Raw genomic sequence first — 20,278 nt, forward strand, 5'->3', positions numbered from 1 at the left:
ACCACTGAAAACCATCTGTCTTTAGCTCAAGCCGAGGACAGCTCATCTGCAGGTGATGGGGAGGGAGGGAGGGGAGGGAGTCTCTTTTGTGTTAAGAGTGGTCTTGGTTTTTGAGTGGTTGTGGTCTTGTCCGAATGTCTGACAAAGTATACCTTTAGGAAGGAAGAAACAGAAGTAGAGAGATTGCGAGGGGGCTCGTGTCATTCCCCAGAACGCCCTGTAGGGGGCGACATAGTCAAAGTAATGGCCTCGCTGTGTGGTGGGACGTTGGGGAAAAAACGAACACAAAGCAGGAGTTTGACTCGAGTTTCAACAGTTGGACCGTGGCTGTAGAACTCCCTCAGTCGGTCTCTTGTTCTGCGGAGGTAGATACAAGGGATCAAATCTCAAGATTGTCAAGGATTTAAAAGAACATTTCAACATGGTGGGCTACCATTCGGATGTACCATCAAAAACAACCCCTAAACACACCATGAGGGGATCTACTCTTCTGCTCCTCTCCCTGCGGGGATTCAGCTCCCTCGGACACCTCCCCTAGAAAAAGATAATCAAAATGACACGATGGGCCATAGCGGACCCCGGCGCCACAACACCACTCCGTTATGATGCATGAACGTACGCACGTTGCCACGGCGACCCACCGTTCAGTAGGGGGGGAGCGCCAGGCTGGGGTCCCTGATCCGGGCTCTGAGCCCCAGCGTCGTCCTCTGGCAGTGGGCAGCAGGGGTCGTCCGCCTCGGCGCCCTGGACTTCTGCGGCGGGGGTCTGCGTTGTGCCGGCGGGGTCCGGGGGCTCTGCGTCGGCCTGGGGCTCCGAGGCGTCCTCCGGTTTGGCCGGCTCCTCCGCTTCCCTCTTGGCCCTCTCCTCGGCCTCTGGAGACCCCCGCAAACACACACACAGGGTGGAGGTTGGTTGGAGGTGGAGGGTCTGAGTGAGTGAGTGAGTGAGTGAGTGAGTGAGTGAGTGAGTGAGTGATTGAGTGCGTGCGTGCGTGCATGCGTGTGTTTGTGAACGTGTGTGTGAGTGCCACATTTGGATCCATCAGTAATTTAACTAATGCACAATGTTCATTGCAATAAACATATGTATATATAGTACATTTCACAAAACATAAACTCCATACAAATTAATCAATATCTCACAAGTATCTTGCAATGTTTTCTTTCATGGGTGCTAGTTTGTTGAGGTTTTTCTCTCACCCTAATAGGTCTAGCAGGGACAGGCATTATATGGACTTGGGAGGTGAGCCCTTTCATTTCATTGACATGGTGTAATACTCTTTCTCTAGCAGTAGAGGCCAGTAGAGACAGCCCTTTATACCATTCCGCTGTGTACAGCAAGGGCTGCTTTTTTCCTTGATTGCCTCGATGGCATATGGCTTGTGGGAGTCGCCAATGTTGCCCGCTTTACAGCACTTTCAAGTTGGAACTGATTAACTCCACAACCACCACCACCACACCACCACCACCACCGCCGCCACCACCTCCACCACCACCACTAGCAGCAGCAGAGCCCAATGCACAGCAGTGGTGGACGATTCCAGGCTTCTGTCATGTTTTCGCTCCAAGGAATATATTAGCTCTCTTGACTCGTGGACATTAGCATATCTTTCCCCAATGTCCGCTGTGTGCCTGCAGAACTCCTGCATTCAGGGCTACTTGAGCAGCACAGCTCACCCCGACCTTCTCCTCCGTGAAACTAAAGAAATCACTGAAAGTCATGCGGGATCATAGCGACTGCTAAACAGCAAAATAATAACCCAAATGACTCATCTAATCTTTGACCTGAAACAGCAGGGCAGGCTTTAACTTAAGTCCGCTAAAGGTCAACAGGAAGGGGAACGGTCGCCCTCGGCGGTGCTTTAATAAAAGAGAGTGCCGTTTCGTACGAGTGTTGGGGGCGACATGAACTCTGTGTCCTCCCAAAATAATCACGCAAAGTTCAATGCCGCTAACTGTGATTTCTTCACAACGGGTTAAGCTGTACTCTTTGATATGAGGAAACAGCCAAGCGGGACGGTTCTCCCTGAAGGTCGGCCTGCTGAACATGGACGGGGTCGGAGCCCATCCCCCTGACCAAGGATGGATCGTAGCCCATCCTGCTGGAAAAAGGAAGGGTCGGAGCCCGTCCTTCCGATGAAGGATTGAGTCGGAGCCCATCCCCCTGAACATGGATGGGGTCGGAGCCCATCCTGCTGACCAAGAAAGGGGTCGGAGCCCATCCTGCTGACCAAGAAAGGGGTCGGAGCCCATCCTGCTGACCAAGAAAGGGGTCGGAGCCCATCCTTGCTGAAGAACACACGTCTGAGAGCAGCGGGTGGGGGTACCTTTGGCGGCCTGCGCCTTCCACCTCTCGCGGTTCTGGTAGACCTCGTCGTTCCACAGGGTCTTGAAGTTCTTGTGGTCCACGGCCAGCAGAGAGCAGTGGCCGGAGGAGGTGCTGTCCAGCCCGGTGCTCTTCATGCTGCCCCGCTTGGATTCCTCTGAACTCATACTGGGACAAAGGGGGGAAATGAAGGGTGAAAGGAGACAAGGATGTTTATACCTGCGGCGGTTAATAATTTCCGCCCTGTGTTTGAGCCAAGTGTCTGTAGTAAGGTATCTGTCATCAATCAGTCAGTCGGTATCTTAGCAATAATGTGTCAGTTGACTGGGCAGTACCGCATTGCAATGGTCTAAAAGCTAGCAACAGGATTATATAAATGTTTTATCTTCTATCTCAACATCTATTTTATCTTCTTTTCTCTGAACTTGAACTTGAGATCACCGCCAGAACGAACCAGAGCAACCAACCATTCCGACCCTCACAGTGTAATTTATCCCTGCGCTATTCTAGCTTTTCTTGCAAGATCTGGCAACTCTGCTTTCCCTGACAATCCACTGACTCGCTACTGCTAGGCTGCTGACAGGTGAGTCTACAGTGTACTATCCGCAGGGAGGGAAGATTGACAGAGAGAGCCCGAGAGATCAAGAGATGGAGTGGGAGAGCAAGTGTAGAGAGAGAGAGAGAGAGAGAGAGAGAGAGAGAGAGAGAGAGAGAGAGAGAGAGAGAGAGAGAGAGAGAGAGAGAGAGAGAGACACAATAATACGACACTTGATTGAAAGCTGGTCTAAATGCTGCCCAGGAGCTGCCTCAGTCTGTGTGTTTAGGTGTGTGTCTGTGTGTGTGCGTGCAGACGCACACAGGCATGCTAGTAGGTGTGTGTAAACAGACAAACGAGGCGAGGAGGGTGCAAACGGAAACACAATGTAGCGTTTCCAGTTGGCTGCCTCTGTCCGCAGGCCGATTTTCGTTAATGACTTCTCTTGTAAGGAGAACAGGTGTGTACAGTGGTTCTTCAAGCACTGCTTGATCTCACTTAATATAGATACATATATTTATCTATATATCTATACATAGATAGATATAATGCATGCACTTTCAGAGCTCCTCTACTTTTAATGAATGACTTCTCGTGAGTGGGTTGACAACCGTTTATTCAAACACGTGAGCACCTGTACACCGCTGGGAGAGACAGCGGTAGAGGGAAGTGAGAGTCTTGAGGGGGTTTCTGCTGAACCAACGCGAGTCACGATGCCGTTTGCATGGGGGGGAACTGCTCAGTATTCAAAACCAGTTTGCCAGGGAGATCAGTGCGGAAACAGGGTGCAAACTAGTTTACCGTGTGCGAGTGTCGATTTCCAGGTGTGCTTGATGAGATTTACAGACACTTGCGTACGCGCCGAGATGATGAAGGACTCATTAGAGATGTCGTCGTCAACGTAATTAAATGCCATTTAAAGTTCGACTCCATGCCATTACACCATTTCATTATCTACTTCCCTGGTCTGCCTTGAAGCTATGGGCAGTTGTTTTCACGACTAATCTAACCTTCAGAAGTTGTTTAAAATGCAAATTGCTTTATAGCCAAGGACGCGTTCAACCGAGAAGCGCCTTTACTTTCTCCAGGTGCACCTAAAACGTTATTTCATTGTAACGGCAGAGTGCCTTTTGTTCAATGGCTCATCAAAAGTTATTCATTCTCCCCCATGGATAGCCCAGGGAGGATGAGGAAGGGCTGGTAGGAAGGTTGAAAAGGAAGAAAAGATAGACAGGCAGAAGGAAGGCTAGACGCACGGACAGACTGACGGACGGACAGAAGAGGCTTTAACTGGAAGCCTGCAAAGCCAGTGTGGGAAGAAAGGCCAGACAGACAGACAGACAGACAGACAGACAGACAGACAGACAGACAGAAGAGGCTTTACCTGGAGCGTCGGAAGCCTGCGACGCCAGCGTGGGAGGCCTCGTCGATGAGCGGCGTGACAATGCGCTCCGTCATGTCCGTCAGCACGGTGAAGGTGGGCACCACGATGAAGTCAATGAAGCCTGGTGAAAGATCACACACAAAACACAACAGTCAGTTCCACAGTTACAGAAGGGCATACCCGTGTCTCGGGCGAGCACCATGGAGGACATGTGATGGAGCAGAGGCGGGAGAAGCTTACCGATCTGGGACTGGGCCACCATGGTGGACTTGCGGTCGCACAGCGGGGAGAACGGGAGTCCGAGATCTGCCTCCTTGTCCCCCTGGGAAACGACAGAGGGAGAATTCCGGTTTGAGCATTCAGCATTGTGTCACGGACGGGAATGGGCAGGGACCTCATGATGCAATGTTGGAAAATATCTTTTTGGAGTGCAGTAAGAATTGTGATTCGGTAAATATTGCGGTACACTGTTCAGATTTGTATGTGCGAATGTATCTTTTGAGGTTGGGGTTCTACAGGTCTGTTGCTGTTTTTTAAATAAACATTAACAAACAGAACCACGCTAAGTTCACACAAAATTCTGTAGGACAGTACCATGCATTTGTTTGCATGGAGATTACTTTACTTAGAATATATATATTTATAAAATTCATTAGTCAACCTGACAATACTCGTATTGCTGAGACAAAGAATCACCGAATTCGATTCCTCCATCCCTACAGTATAGACATCCTTGAAATGACCAATACAACAGAATCACCATAAATGCACCCTAGGACATTGAGCATGTGGGCTACCCATGGTTGGCTGATAGACACAATCATACAGACCCATAACACACATTGCACCAGAGAGAGCCATAGAGACTGCACGCAATCCTCTACTCAGCCAACGAAAGTGCATGCAATCTACGGTGCTTGCAGTCCACTCTCTTGTTGTCATTACTTTCTCAGTCGGACACACATTACATTATCCTCCATTGAACCCGTGCCCTGCTGTCAAAGACTGTTACGCCCCCGCCCTCCAGCCGTCACCGTGCACAGCAACAGCACCACCACCGCCCTCAAAAGTAGCCAAGCGATTCGAGCCACCACCACCACCACTGCCAACATCACCACCACCGCCACCACCACCAACACCAACACCACTTTTACGGAAACACGCTGTTGGGGGGCGACTCTGAACATATTTGATCCCCTCCCCTGTAGTGACTGTGTTCATAACAAAAACACCTTAAATTGGGCGTGACCGAGAGCGGGCGTTCCTCAAGGTTTTCCGAGGAACCCTTTCTCATCCACTTAACTCGGGCGTATCTATCAGGGCAGGATTGAAACGTCGGAGGTTGACGTTCGGAGTGATTTACTCTTTACACCCTGTCGGTCCGCTCCTGCTGGTGCGCCGAACAGGGTTCCGTTCCCGGGTTTTAATCTCCTGTGGAACATGTTCTGTTCTCATTATCGGAGATGACAAAAGAGACTTGAGTGTCTGCCAGAGAGCATGTTGGGAGAATTATGCTAACGACAAAATGACTATGAATCCCCCCCCCCCACTAGATGTAAATGATGTGCCGTGCGATTGTGGTGAAGTACCGTGTTGAAGTAATAATTCATAATAGTAATCATCATCATTATCACAATTATTGGTAATGTTGGACCCCGGTCCAGAAATCTCTTGGGCGATCCGAGATAATTTCCGTATTATTCCCACGAGAGAATGAGCTTCTCCTGGCAGGGGGTTTGCATCTGGGCTTCTGCCCGAGAAGTCAGGATTTGTGAGAGAAAAGCTAGTCTGACATCACCGGACCAAATGCGAGTCTCAAATGCATACAAGTCTTAAACCTCTCAGTTCAGTTATGATTTACGTTTGGCATTATCATGGGGCTCAGAATTGCCTCCTGACGCAATTGGATAGAAATACAACCAATCGGATCAATGAAACGTGTGACCTACAAGCTGCGGCCATCTTGGTTTTATATTAAAATGCCTCAACGGTGCTTCAATAAACTGTTGTGATTGGCCCGACCTGGGCCAAGCCTGCTGGAAATCCGTCTGAACGGGGTCAGATGCATTTGCCAGAGCAAATAAAACACAAGCTCCCAGATTCACCCGATTCCCAGGCTAGAAAAAGGTACTCCTGGCATTTCTTATTTGTAGAATATGTCAGTAAAAGGATGTGATCCTCTTTCTAACATGATTAAAATCACCATTGATCAGCGTTGCCTACAGATATCTCTAGGTTATTGTAAGCTATGAGCTAGTTCAAATGGCATACGTTGCGACTTTAAAGAAGACTTCATCGTTTGGTCATACAGTCACAGTATTTTCCCCCCGTTAGCATACATAAAAAAAAACCATTGACCACGATATATGTCAAACAGGACGAACCACTGGTGGAGGGAGTCACCCAGTAGAACGGACACATTAGCATGCTAGCTTGTTAGCATGTGTACCTGGATGAAGAACTCCTCCAGGAGGGAGGCTGTCCAGCGGTGGTGCAGGTCCCAGGTCTTGGCGGGGTGGCTGATGTCGGCCGTGTGCAGCAGGAGGGACAGGGCCTTGGGCTTGTCCACGCTGGAAGACACAGGTTCCAATTAGACAAGCCGACACGAAAGCACTCATTTGTTTTCTGCAGATGTTGCACTTATGAGCCACCACAGTGACTATACCTGCTGACTATACCTGACATTTCTGCAGTGCCGACACAGCAAAATAAGCGGGTATAAATACATGTGGTGTTGACTTGGGCAGTATCTATTTTTTTACCAAAGCCAAAACAGTTTTAGGGTTAGATGTGCACATCGACATATCAAGAAGTAAAGTCACCGGAATCAATATTAAGTGTTCAATAAGACAGACTTTAGATTAATATCTAAAGTTGAATTCCAAACAAGCGTAAATCTGGGTGAACGGTTGTTTTTGCTTTATTTGGCTTAAAACTTGTTTTGACCAATCATGTGGCTCAAGGCAGGGATCTTTAAGCGTGTAAATCACAATCGCAAACTCAGCCAGCAGTAGTAAACTGTAGAAATACACTTAATTAAATCCCCTTCCGAAAGCTACATCCACTCGGGCAAGTAATTATTTTTCGGTTGCCTATCTCCGCGAGAAAAACGTAAACAGCGAGTTACTCCGCCCCTTCTCAGTTCATTGCTTCAGGCCCAGGCTCTGTGCCGTCACCCTCAAGAAGTTCTGCTATAACAGAGTAGAAGTGCTGGATCCGGGATTAGGTTGACATAAGCGTCCGCACGTGCGCACACGCACACACATGCGTCCACACTTGCACGCACACAGTTGAATCCATATTCACTTGGCTAGGAATCAAAGTGCAATCCTAGCAGCCCTGGAGGAAGATTGACTGACTTAAATGACTTCACCTCGGAGTTCATCCACCGGCAGTGGGGTTTCTGCTCACTCTGCATTCCCTTAATGTCTGCTCTGCGTGTGTGTAGTTGTGTGTGGATGCTTGCGTGTATGTGTGTTCACGTCTATCTGTTTGTGAAGATGTTTGCATGTGTGTTGCCTAAAGCCTCCTGATTACATTCTACTCAGCACTCACGTCAGTGAAAAATGATAAGAAAGTGCGGGAGTGTGTGCGGATGATGGCTGCTTAAAGCAGCCATCATCCACACACACTCCCAAAAGAAAGCCTATAACGACCTTGCCTTACCTTGTGCAGCACTTCCTATGCGACACATTGACCATATAAAGCTCCATCAAAGCCTTCTTTTAAATCACATTCTAATACGTTGTTTATGTCTCGTATGTTATGTGTGGACCCCAAAGGTGACTAGCTGACTATCGCTTTTTCTGCTCATGGGGAATAAACGACTTGCAGCTTATGTAAATCAAATCGCGCTCTTCAGAGATTCCTCTACGGACAAGCACGATGTTTAAACAATACGTTACACTAAAGGTTGACTCGATTTGACTCGTTTTTTTATGGCAATGCTCCTGCCGTTCCACTAGAAAGACATATTCATCTACGATTACTCTGTGACAGTTGATACTTGGATTCATATCCTGCCACTGATTGCCTGCAACAATTCCGTCTCTTACTGCTCGCGTGTAATAATCGGAGTCCGCCTTATGATTGCTTTTCCAAACGATGTGAAGAGAAGATTGGCGATGTGTGTGTGTGTTGAGAGCCTAGCTAGCCTACGACAAACCAGATTTTAGACTAGAGAGGCTACGTCCGTTTCCAAAGGGCAGGTGTCAAGACCGGTTCCCCCTTACTCCCCTCGCCGTCGGCTGAGCTGCGTTCAAAGTAAACACGTCAGCAATCATCTTGCTGTCGGTGGCCGCGTGTCCCTCGTAATTATGTTTACGTAGTACTTAACGTGATGCAAACAGAGCTACAAAGTGCCGTCGCTTATTAGCGACATATCATCCACTTCATTATCCCACTTAATACGGGTAAACAAGTCCAGAAAAAAATGATGCGGTGCCCTCCAATTAGTTGGGTATTAGATCCTATTAGCGAGGAATACGCTATAGCTGGCTGTCTATCATAAAAGATCTAAGTGAGCTAAAGTGGGACTGTTTGCGGTTCTGCTAAGAGTCGTATGTCCCCTGACGGCGGTGTACAGTCATGGTGTCTCACATGTATTTCTACAAAGAAAAAACTAATTTGACTCAAAACCAGATGTTGGCACAAATTCATCCCGTTGGGTTGTATTTTAGGTGTACAAAGAACTGGCTTTTTTGGATGCACTTACAAGGCAGTGTAGTGCACTACCTTTTTATGCAAAATATGCAAAATACAGCACTTCAACACAATCAACCTGCCACCCACTTGCACTTGTCCCGTGCGGTGACACAGAATCCACCGACAGAACTCATTTTGGGGGCACAACGGGTTTGTGTGCCTGCGTGCTTGTCTGTTTCATCAAAAAGGCCAGTCACTAATGCCCACCCGCTGTTGTGGTCAATGAGGATTGAATGGAATTCAGGAGCCTGCCGAAGGTGAAGCGGTGTGTGGTGGGAACTCCAGCGCCCTCGGTCACTCACCCCTCCGGCTGCTGCAGGAAGTTCTTCATGGTCTTGACCTGCTGGAAGTGACAGGACATGTCTGTGGCCAGCACCATCTCCACAACCAGCGCCCGCAGCTCCCTGGACACAAGGAGGGCAACACACCTTCTCACAACCCACAGCCACAAGAGTAGTCACAAGTGGTTCATAACTGTAACCACGACTCCATATTAAATGCATTAAAAAAAAACGATTTGACGCCCGAAAACCTTACGCGCGTGTGAGTGTAATGTGAAACAGTTGTTGGAGTTTGGACACGGGACTCATCTGGGTTTGAATGGGGGCTCTAATAGTTTGTTGTTTTTGGAGAGAGTAGAGCATTTATGATGATGATGATGATGACGACGATCCATCATTAATGTTATCATATTTTCGAGTCCTTGATGAAGCACATCGTCGTGACAACGGCGATGCTTGGTAACAGCTTCCCCCCCCCCCCATATTTATATGTGCTCCATCAAGCGCTTGGCATGAGCCACAGGACGCTGTATCCCAGCTGTCTGCGTCAATGTAGTATCATCATTATAACCGGGGCGCCCACCAACAAAAAGGCTTTGGTGAGTGTTTGCTGATCCTGATTTTCTATTTACCCCCATGGAGCTCTGTGATTTGTTTTGCCAGATGAGGGATGACTTCACACTGCGGTTTAACTGGATGAACATGAACTCATTTTGGGGTTTCGTGGGGTCCTGTTAAAAACGGAGCTACAGCAAAAGTTCAATTAGGACGACTACACACACACGCGCACACACACACACACACACACATACACGCACGCACTTCAGTCACTTCAAGTCAAACATTCCCACGCTGTCAACGCAGAACACCACTCCCGTTTCTTCCTCGGCTAAATCAGGATTCACTTGCTGTATGATGAGTGAAACAACGCTTGAATACAGCGTGTACCCTTCACTTCCTGTCCCGATACGACTGACTCTGATGTTGCTGCAGCCCGCCTCCATTCCCGTCTCCTCCTAGACCTGGACTCGTCTCGCACAGCAGGAGATCGGGGTCAGGTGGAGACAAGACTTCACCGGGAATTCCCTCAAGCCACCTCACCATTTCCATCTTCTCACCTCCATCAGGGGGGGGATCTCATCTGCAGGCGGATTTCCTGGCTGATTCCCGCCACGAAAAAGAGGCGGTGGGTTCTGATCATGCAAACTAATAATGTCTATGGATGAACTCTGCTTGAACATAGACTAGTTTGTCCTGTTTGGACTGTTTGGACTAGTTTGTCCTGTTTGGACTGTTTGGTCGAGTCAGTCCTGTTTGGACTGTTTGGTCTAGTCTGTACTGTTTGGACTGATGGGTCTAGTCTTTCCTGTTTGGACTAGTCGGTCCTGTTTGGACTGTTTGGTCTAGTCAGTCCTGTTTGGACTGATGGGGCTAGTCTGTTCTATTTGGACTGTTTGGACTAGTCTGTCCTGTTTGGACTAGTCTGTCCTGTTTGGTCTAGTCTGTCCTGTTTGGACTAGTCTGTCCTGTTTGGACTGTTTGGTCTAGTCTCGCCTGTTTGGACTAGCCTGTCCTGTTTGGACTAGCCTGTCCTGTTTGGACTATTCGGTCCTGTTTGGACTAGCCTGTCCTGTTTGGACTAGTCGGTCCTGTTTGGACTAGCCTGTCCTGTTTGGACTAGCCTGTCCTGTTTGGACTAGCCTGTCCTGTTTGGACTAGTCGGTCCTGTTTGGACTAGCCTGTCCTGTTTGGACTAGTCTGTCCTGTTTGGACTAGTCTGTCCTGTTTGGACTAGTCTGTCCTGTTTGGACTAGCCTGTCCTGTTTGGACTAGCCTGTCCTGTTTGGACTATTCGGTCCTGTTTGGACTAGTCTGTGCTGCTTGGACTCTGCTCCACCTAAGCCCCTGTTGATTGGTCTACCGCACCGCTCTGTCTGCATTAACCTGCTCTCCCAAATAAGACTTTGGGAAAAGTAATCCGAAAAGCTTAACTCTGGCCTTTTCGGTTTCTGACGTCCAGCCCTGGCTCTGCCCTGTCTCCCCCCCCCCCCCCCCCCCCCCCCCCCCCCCCCCCACCCCCACTAGAAGTTCTCCGGTGACATAACCGCTGGATCCCAGATCAGCATTCAGCCACAGTGATCGGCTGTACGAGGCGTGGCACAGTGGGCGTGTCCAGGCTCACCTCCAGTCGTCCTTGGACAGGTTGTACAGGATGTTCATCTCGTCGTCGTCCTGCAGCAGGCGGTATGCCGCGCTGACGTGGTGGCTCTCCAGCACCGAGCGGTCGTTGTAGAGGATGGCCGTGTCCGACCTGGGGGGGTTTGTCGTCATGGTGACGAGTAAAAAAACAAAAGTAAGAAAAGAATTACGATTAAAGGTGTAGTGCCTTGGGCGGTTATGTTGCCATGGTGACAAGTAATACAAAAATAAGAAAATAACAATTAAAGGTGTAGTGGGTGTGATTTGAGGGTTAGGAAGAAAGATTGGACAAGGATGGAAGGTATTGGACCTCAAAAAACACACAATCCCTCCCTGTATTTCTCTGCGGTTGAGATGACTTATTTTTAAGCACACACCCACACGCGCGCCCATGCACACACACAAGCAGGCCCACACACACACACACACACACACACACAAACACACACAAAAGCGCACATACACAGCAATATGCATACACACACACACACACACACACACACACACACACACACACACACACACACACACACACACACACACTTGCCCCAATCAGTCTTTACACAGACCTCCCAAGCTGGGCTTCCTACAATCGCAACAGCAATCTTCAGCAAACATTCTGACTTATAGTATCGAGGTTCATTGGTATCCCCCATCCCCCACCTTGGACCGGCCGGACCACCCTTGCTGTACAAATGAACACGTGGATCGGGGGTGACAGTGTATTTATGAAAACGGCTCTGATCCATTACCTGGTCTGGATGTGGAAGTTATTGGTGGTCCCTGTGTGCTCGTAGTCGTGTACGGCGGCCGCAAAGATCAGTGCGAAGATCTCCAGCTCAGTCAGCCAGTGCTGGGCAGACAGAGGGGGGGGAGAGAGAGTATTACCAGGAGCGGATTGAGGAGATCATGGGTTAACAGGGAGAGAGAGAGAGTAGGGAGGACTGAGAGAGAGAGAGAGAGAGAGAGAGGAGGAGGGGGGAGGGGGAGATATAGTGGGAGTGAGAGAAAGAGAGAACGAGGGAGAGGGGGAGGCAGAGAGGGGGGGAGAGACATAGAGGGAGTAAGGGAAAGAGAGAGGGAAAGGAGAGAGAAAAAGAGGGAGATAGGGAGGGAGAGAGAGTGACAGAGAGGGAATTGGAAATCCGTGGGGAAGAACAAATTAGGTAGGAAAGAGACAAGAAAAATAATGAAGAGATGTGAAAAGAATGAAATGAAGGCGTTTATTCAGGCGCAAAACAAGGCACTGAGGGGAGTAAAACCGACGGGTACGGGACAGCGTCACCAAGATAGAAAACAAATGTGGAGGAGGAGTAGGAGATAAGTTCAGAAAAACTGAACGCAGGGCGTACATGGGGCAAATCATTGAGAAACACATTAAAGTGTGTCCTGATGAATCCCCACCCCCCCCTCCCTCAGGAGTTCACTCGGGAAAAACAACAATTTGGCGGCTTCTTGAAATTCTGCAGCGGGAGTCACACGCCCTTGTAAAGCAAAGAGGGAGAACAGTCACCTGAGCTTCATGGCTCTTCAGCTGGGCACGATAAGATGGGCAGCTGCTCTACACTGTCATACACATATGCTGTGATTCAACAACAAGTGTTGTTTTCAAAGTGTTGTTTTCGTTGTTGTTGTTGTTGTCCATTTTGTCAAGCAATTCATATCCTCTGTTATAACAAAACTGTGTGCATTAATAATTTGTATATAGGGTAGAATTTATTTATGAGGTGTGCATTATAAATGGTGTGTGTGTGTGTGTGTGCTTGTGTGTGTGTGTGTGTGTGTGTGTGTGTGTGTGTGTGTGTGTGTGTTTGTGTGTGTGAGCATAATACATTTACTTGCAAGCACGTACTAAATATATATATATACTCACACTGACACACACACACACACGCACAGTCACAGTCACACACACACACACCGACACCGACACACACACACACACACCCACACACAGCACATGTTACTCGGCGCCGGCAGTGCAATCAATAGCGGTGACTAATCAGTGGGAGGGGGGTGGGGGGGGGTGTTGAGTCATTAATAACGCGGGCAACCAAGATGGCCGATCCATCCCCTCAGTGTTTGCTGGCGGGGCCTTGCTTCATCAATGACCTACTGATTGTTGATTTAATGGAGTGTAAAGGGCCCCGGCGCATGATAGATGCCAGCGCTGCCAGTCTCCCAGGGGCCCGGCAACGCCAGCTCGTAATGTGGTTTGCGCCTGAAGGAGCGGCCCGGGCACACGCAGTCCGCCCGACGACAGCTGTCGCAGACACCTTATTTAGGTGATTAAATAAAAACACAGAGAGAGCGAGAGGGGGGGGGGGGGCGGGGGTCCAACACCTCCAGCCAGGCTGTTTGAGGGGATGGAGAGCAGCATTAGCACAAGTTGACGGAGCTAGTGGGGTGTCGAGGGGCCGAATCGATCACAAGGGAATTAAAAATGTAAGGGTGGAAGAATCAGTGGCGCCGTGGAGTTATACACTGGAATAGTTCTGTTGGGGAGCACCGTGGGTGGATGTGTTCTGCTGGGTTCATTGTACTGTACGGGGTGGGGGGAAGTACTTTACAAATATGTACACTATGATAGTAAACATAACCACTGCCAAACACAGACACACACACACAAATACCCACACATATATATTTATTTATTTATTTATATCTATAGTCACACATTGCCTTGAGCAAAATGGGGATTAAAGAATTTGCTCGGATGCCACGCTTGTCAAGTCTCTTTGTATTCCTGCAAATAATTAACTATTAATTGTTCAGGAGAAGAATATGATCCATTCTAAAGCGGCATGTCAGGATAGGCTGTAATTAAACACACATCAAACGCCAGGGATGTTGGATGTGTGAATCAGCCTCACTGCGTCACATCAACGGAAACATTCACTCTGGTGCTGGTGGTCTCTGGTATTTTTTATATATTTTTTGTATTTGTGCACACGTGCATGTATTCATGCTTGTGTGTGTGTGCGCATGAACTATACGTGTGTGTGTTTGTGTGTGTGTGCATGTACTGTATGTGTGTGTGTGTGTTCATGGGTGTGTGTGTATGCATGTACTGTATGTATTTTTGCGTTTGCATGTTCTGTGTGTGTGTGTGCATGTACTGTATGTATCTGTTTGTGTGCATGCATCTCTGTGTGTGCGTGTGTGTATGTGTGTGTGTGTGTGTACTGCATGTGTGCCTGTGTCTGTGCATGTACTGTATGTGTATGTGTGCGCATGTGTAGATGTACCTGATGTCTGCATGGTTGTGCATGCAACGTATGTGTGTGGGGGCATGCGTGTGAACGAGGGGGGGGCGCCTGACTCACCACCATGCCCGTCTTGAGCAGCAGGTAGTGCACGGTCTGTGTGACGTCCGCGGCGTGCATCAGGTTGTGGTAGGGGTTCTTGTGTTTGCTGTAGCCCACCTCCAGGGCCTCCACGAAGGACACCACCGCTGAGATGGGGATCTGCAAGCAACAGGACGAATCCGAATCGCTCAAGGTCAAAGAGGCTTCACAATGGAATCTCAATTCGATTAGTCCGCCAAGGGTGGGATAGTCCTGGGTTAGTGTGAATTTGAAGGACCGTTTGCATCGGGGGGAGGAATTTCCTATTGCCATTATAACCTGCACACATATAAGCGTACAACAGTGGTTTTGAGTTAATATCAATATTAGAGTTCATACCAAATTCATATCCTTATGAATTCAAAACCACTGAATAATGTCAAGCTCTCGTCAAATCAGAGCTCGCTGGTGAGCCACAAACTTCTACACATCCCCCCTTCTCCGCAGCTGAGTTGGTTCAAAGATAACAAACGTTTTATATCCTCTACTTTTTTGTTCGATGTTTCCACTCCCGAGTGGAGCGGCGTCGGTCGTAAAACGCTGCAGAGAAATGGTTGAGGAAAACAGAGTGTTCATGATCATGATGAAGGCCAGACGTAACCCCTCTCCACGACACAGAATGTAAATCTGCCTGAAAGCAGACACTTAAACCTGCCGCGGACGGGACGGGACACAAAGCAGCTGTGGGAACGGATAAGAAAGTTGCAGTGAAGTGAGATCGGAGGGCCTCAGGCTGACCTACGCTGCCTTATTTCACTGAGTCAGAGGGGCGCTGAAGGAGGAGAGCGAGATCGTTCCCCCCGCCTGTACCTTGAAACGGCTGATGAGGTCGTATCGGGTGAGCAGCTCGTAGAAGATGAACTTGAGCGCGTGGTCGCTGCTCGCCTCGTTCAGGGCGAACACGTCAAACGACCATTTGTCCACGTTCTGGGTAGGAAGCACAGACACCGATTAATGGGGGGGGGGAAGGTTGTATACTTGTTGGTATGAAGGCTTGTGTTTTAGATCTACCTGGTCTTACTCCTATAATTAATGAGTTTGTGTGAAATAAATGAAATAGAGATGAAACAAGAAACGGAGAAAGATAAATGGCTGAAATGAAGAAATAAAGAAAGTCGAGAAGGGTGTGTGTGTTTACATTTGCCTATGTGAGCGTGCACATGCAAGCGTGCACATGCACGTGTGTGTGTGTGTGTTGGTGCGTAGACCTTACTGCTAATACCTTAAGCACAGATATTACAGAGGAAGGGTAGCTGAGTCCAACCATGTTGGAAGTGCGTCTGTACATCCTGTTTGGATAAAACAAAAATAAAGAAAATGGATTGAGCATCCGTCAAATACAAATCCAATCCTTAATGGAGACAAACATAAGCTGCTTTAAAATGGTCCATGATCTACTGATGACTTCTCAGAACCCACTTGTTCGGGTCAAGGGACTGCTGCGTGGTTTATGCTTCAAAAACATTCAGCAACATTAAGCATCATAGTAAGTAATACATTAACACATTCAACGTTGTTTTGTGGTAACATTTTTTTAACTTCATGTATATTGCTGGGTGAATGGTTCTTCATGCTTGCAAAGGCCGCAATGGTGCATGCTGGGTAATTCTTAATAGTTAGGGGAACTGGATAACAGTACATAGCTAATCATTTCTAAATTCCCTTCCGCAAAACTTCATGAGGTTGAAGTGAAAGCAGTGCTTGGACTGGCTCTGCTGTGGCAGTCCTGTGTGTTTGGCAGAGGAAATACGGTCCAGGTGTAAGCCCCACAAGGTATGAATTAATAAAGTGTGTGTGCTTCAACACCCCTGTGTGTGTGTGCGTCCACAAATTCTGTGTGTGTCTGTATTCGTGTGTTCCAATGTCCGCACACCTCGACTGCGTGTGCGTGTGTGTGTGTGTGTGTGCGTGCGCGTGTGTCCACCTGCACCCGCGCGCCAAAACAACAACAACCGTGCGCGCCACTTCACAAGCCATTTCATTCGGCTGACATTTGAAGTGCCCTGGCCCCGCCCCTCCCCTCCCCCCCCCCCCCCCCCCCCCCCCCAGGTCTGGCTGGAGGGGGGAGGGGGGGTGATCACGACCCGCTGGCCCCCCCACCTCTCCACGAAGATGCCGGCCTGCACGGCGTGCACGATGCTGCGGAAGCGGGGCTTCTCCTCGGTGCGGCGCAGCATCAGCCCCATCTGCCGCGTGAAGGTGGAGGCCAGCCAGTCACGCACCTCCGACGGCACCGACTCCGACTGGATGTCGCTGAGCTCGTCCTCCGTGTCCACCAGGCGCCTGGAGGACAGGGGAGGGAGGGAGGGAGGAGGGAGGGAGGGGAGGGAGGGAGGGAGAGAGAGGGAGGGGAGGGAGGTAGGGAGGGGAGGAGAAAGGGAGGGGAGGGAGGGAGGGAGAAAGGGAGGGGAGGGAGGTAGGGAGGGAGGGGATGGAGGGAGTGAGGCAGAAAGGGAGAGGAGGGGAGGGAGGGAGGGAGAAAGGGAGGGGAGAGAGGGAGGGGATGGAGGGAGGGGAGGGGAGAGAGGGAGGAAGGGGGGAGGGAGGGGATAGAGGGAGGGAAGGGAGGTAGGGAGGGGAGGGAGGGAGGGAGGGGAGGGAGGGAGGGAGGTAGAGAGGGGATGGAGGGGAGAGAGGGAGGGGATGGAGGGAGGTAGGGGATTGAGGGAGGGGAGGGGGGGGATGGAGGGTGGGAGGGGAGGAATGATGAAAGGAAAGGGATAGAGGGATGGGAAGGGAAGGGAGGGCGACAGGAGGGAATAAGAGGGCGGTAGGATGGAAGAGAGAAATAAAGAAAGAAATCAATCCTAAATTAATTGTCATATATGTCACAAATGCAGGCTTCAAAGCTCACTGGGACTTGCTACAGGAATTCAACACATCACAAGCCCTTCAAAGCACCACTGCTGTGTCTTCGGCTCAGTTCTAATGACGCGACGGCATTATTATCACAATAGTCTATACTGCGGTACGGACATGTCCAGGGCCCGACAGTTCACTCCTTATCCTGCTGTTGTCATGGCGCTGCGAGCCGATCATAATCTGTGGTCTGCGCAGATGATTACGTCTTACATAATTCCATAAGCCAGATCATAGAGTATATGTCAGGGGTGGGGAGCCTGGCCATACGCGCACGGAGCAAAAATAGTCCAACCTAGGTTTACGTTAAAATAGCAGAATCAAATCGGTTTGAAAAATCAAACAGTGACGTCATCACGTGACCGCTGTGGAGCGGTTCGGACCGTTTCTATATGAAAGGTTATCAGATCTCCTATAAGCGGCCTGGCGTTATCAGCGCAGCGCAGCTACGGCTCTCTGCATGAGACAGAATTGCATTTTTAAAGAGCCGGGGAGTTGTAAAGGAAACCGTCGGTATCTCTGAGCTTGTGATTGGTTGAAATCCTGGTCTGTGTGTGGCTCCTCTGGCGTACCTGGTCTCCTCGACGTACACCGATTCGAGCACGGTGGCCGCGTACTCAAGGTTCTTCTTCAGGTCCACCAGAGACGCCTCCCCCCTCTCCAGCTGTTTCACCAGACATCTTAACCTGGAGAAAAACACAAACACACACGGGTCACTTCACGGCCGCTTCAACGGTGTAGTTTTCCCCCGCGAGTGAAAGGGTTGAGGTATGAGAGAGTTTGGGCCTTTTTTTTTAATGTTTCGATTGTTTGCTCACTCAGTTCCCTGAATTTAATGATGACTCACATTTGTGTGTTTTCTTTGTTGACTAGGACTGAATGTTAATGTGTTATAGAGGCATCTTTGTCAACAGATCAATCCAGATGCTCTTAAATTATTCTTCAAGAAACTTTTAAACCACACATTTATATTCCTCAAGTTTCCAGCCGAGCTGAAAAACGATTACCAAAATTAGTACGTCAATAGCAAGTGAAATACCATTTACTGCCTTGGAAGTCAAGTGCTTTTCTTCAGAGTAAGAACAAGTGTTTTGGCTCCTTTTAAGGCTAGACTAGTGTTTACTTATTGCTGAAGCATTAAGCAAGAAGAATGTTATTTTCTTTTACTGCTGCTAAAGGTATTGTAACAATTTTTTTAATGAGATGGTGAGGCAGGGGAAACAAACAACCGACTGAACTAGAGAAGTACCATCCTCATACCCAGTTTTTTATTGTTTGGTACTCTGCAATGCTCATTTTACCCATAGTTCACAAGATAGTACTGTGAACTACCGGTCACACTAGCGGTATTAGCATTACACAACGGCGGATGAGCCCTAAATGTACCAAGTGATCATAAAAAGAAACTCACAAGCATTGTGTTGCTCCGAAACCATTCTCTTTAATGACATTAATAAATGAAATCTCTCGGTTGAATGTTACATTACACGACTTAACGGGTGACATCAGTGACGGTAAAACCCCAGACTGCCTCCCTTCCTGTCTTCTCGTTATCCGGCCGCTGCCAAGGATCGCAATCACTTCCCGAGCCGTGCCAAAAAAAAGACAGCGGCGGTTAAATTTAACTTATGGTCCCGAAGAGGAAATGGCCGAGCAGAATAGAAAAAACGATGAAATAATAAAAACAGCCCAAAAGAAAAGTAACAACAACAATAAGCCCAGCGGTGGCGTCAGAAGGCGATATGAGCCAGGCACGTGACGCGGCTGACGGGTGGACTAATGATGGTGATTAACAGCAGCTGTGTACCAGTGAGCTTTCCAGCTAACCTGCTCCAAACAAACCAAACAGTGCTGATTTCTTAGGACAAAGCTCCTCATCAGGGTACGATTCAACCACAAAATGGCGACTTTCGATTCTATAATTGGCCGCTTGTTTGGCTTTTTTTTAAATGGATTGTGTAACAATACCGCATAGATGCCGTGCTTCCTGTGGCAAAAACATTTTGACTGACATCCAAGAAAGCCTTGTAAGAATGTTTTTTCTGCAGAGTGCCTTTGAAGAGAGCTTTGTCAATCTAGCCAGCTTTTGTTTGTCAAACAATGGAATAAGATTGGATGGCCAGTTAAAATGAAATGTAATACAGTTGTTGTTTTCAGCATCCAGGTTTGCTCTTACGATTTTAATAATTTATAGCATCCCTGAAGTCATATTTAATTACACCTAATTATAAAATACTATTTGAGTAAACACTACATGAAGCACAACCATTCCCCTTTTTCAAGTCCCGATACTTTCCCCAGCAAAATAAAATGGATGCAAGTTTAAGAGTGCAACATTTATGTCAGCCCCAAGAAGATCATTGAACCTGCTTTTGTCCCCACACAAAGTAAATTGCTGGGTTAATATCCATCTGCCCTCGCAAACGGACATTCAGACAACGGACTAAGTGAAACATCCTTATCATGAAGCCAGGGTGTAATCTGTCTAACGTATGACAGATCCCCTCACAATATTAATGCAACCATAATCTAAAGAAGAAAGGGTAAAAGAACAAAGAAGTATAATCCAGCCTTTAATGATGTCAACACATTATTCTCTTGGTGTAATATATAACCATCAGTGCACTATTGATAAATGTATTAA

The 20,278-nt window shown here is 48.4% G+C and overlaps 1 protein-coding gene across 1 annotated transcript in view; it reads right to left on the reverse strand.

Annotated features, from left to right (window-relative positions):
- Positions 1–340: 340 nt before the first annotated feature.
- LOC307085699 (dual specificity calcium/calmodulin-dependent 3',5'-cyclic nucleotide phosphodiesterase 1A-like) overlaps positions 341–20,278 on the reverse strand; it is a gene marked incomplete at both ends in the record, with an annotated part of 65,221 nt that continues 45,283 nt past the window's right edge. Inside the window, 15 exons of the mRNA XM_079750564.1 lie at positions 341–357; positions 472–534; positions 642–872; positions 2,327–2,493; positions 4,245–4,365; positions 4,485–4,566; positions 6,694–6,814; positions 9,251–9,352; positions 11,412–11,540; positions 12,181–12,281; positions 14,755–14,895; positions 15,586–15,702; positions 15,998–16,064; positions 16,876–17,058; positions 18,207–18,320. Of these exons, the coding sequence (XP_079606690.1) occupies positions 341–357; positions 472–534; positions 642–872; positions 2,327–2,493; positions 4,245–4,365; positions 4,485–4,566; positions 6,694–6,814; positions 9,251–9,352; positions 11,412–11,540; positions 12,181–12,281; positions 14,755–14,895; positions 15,586–15,702; positions 15,998–16,064; positions 16,876–17,058; positions 18,207–18,320 (1,756 nt within the window). The remainder of the gene's footprint in view (positions 358–471; positions 535–641; positions 873–2,326; positions 2,494–4,244; positions 4,366–4,484; positions 4,567–6,693; positions 6,815–9,250; positions 9,353–11,411; positions 11,541–12,180; positions 12,282–14,754; positions 14,896–15,585; positions 15,703–15,997; positions 16,065–16,875; positions 17,059–18,206; positions 18,321–20,278) is intronic.

Source organism: Pollachius pollachius (genome assembly GCF_949987615.1).
Source record: "Pollachius pollachius genome assembly, chromosome: 14".
NCBI classification, from domain to species: domain Eukaryota; kingdom Metazoa; phylum Chordata; class Actinopteri; order Gadiformes; family Gadidae; genus Pollachius; species Pollachius pollachius.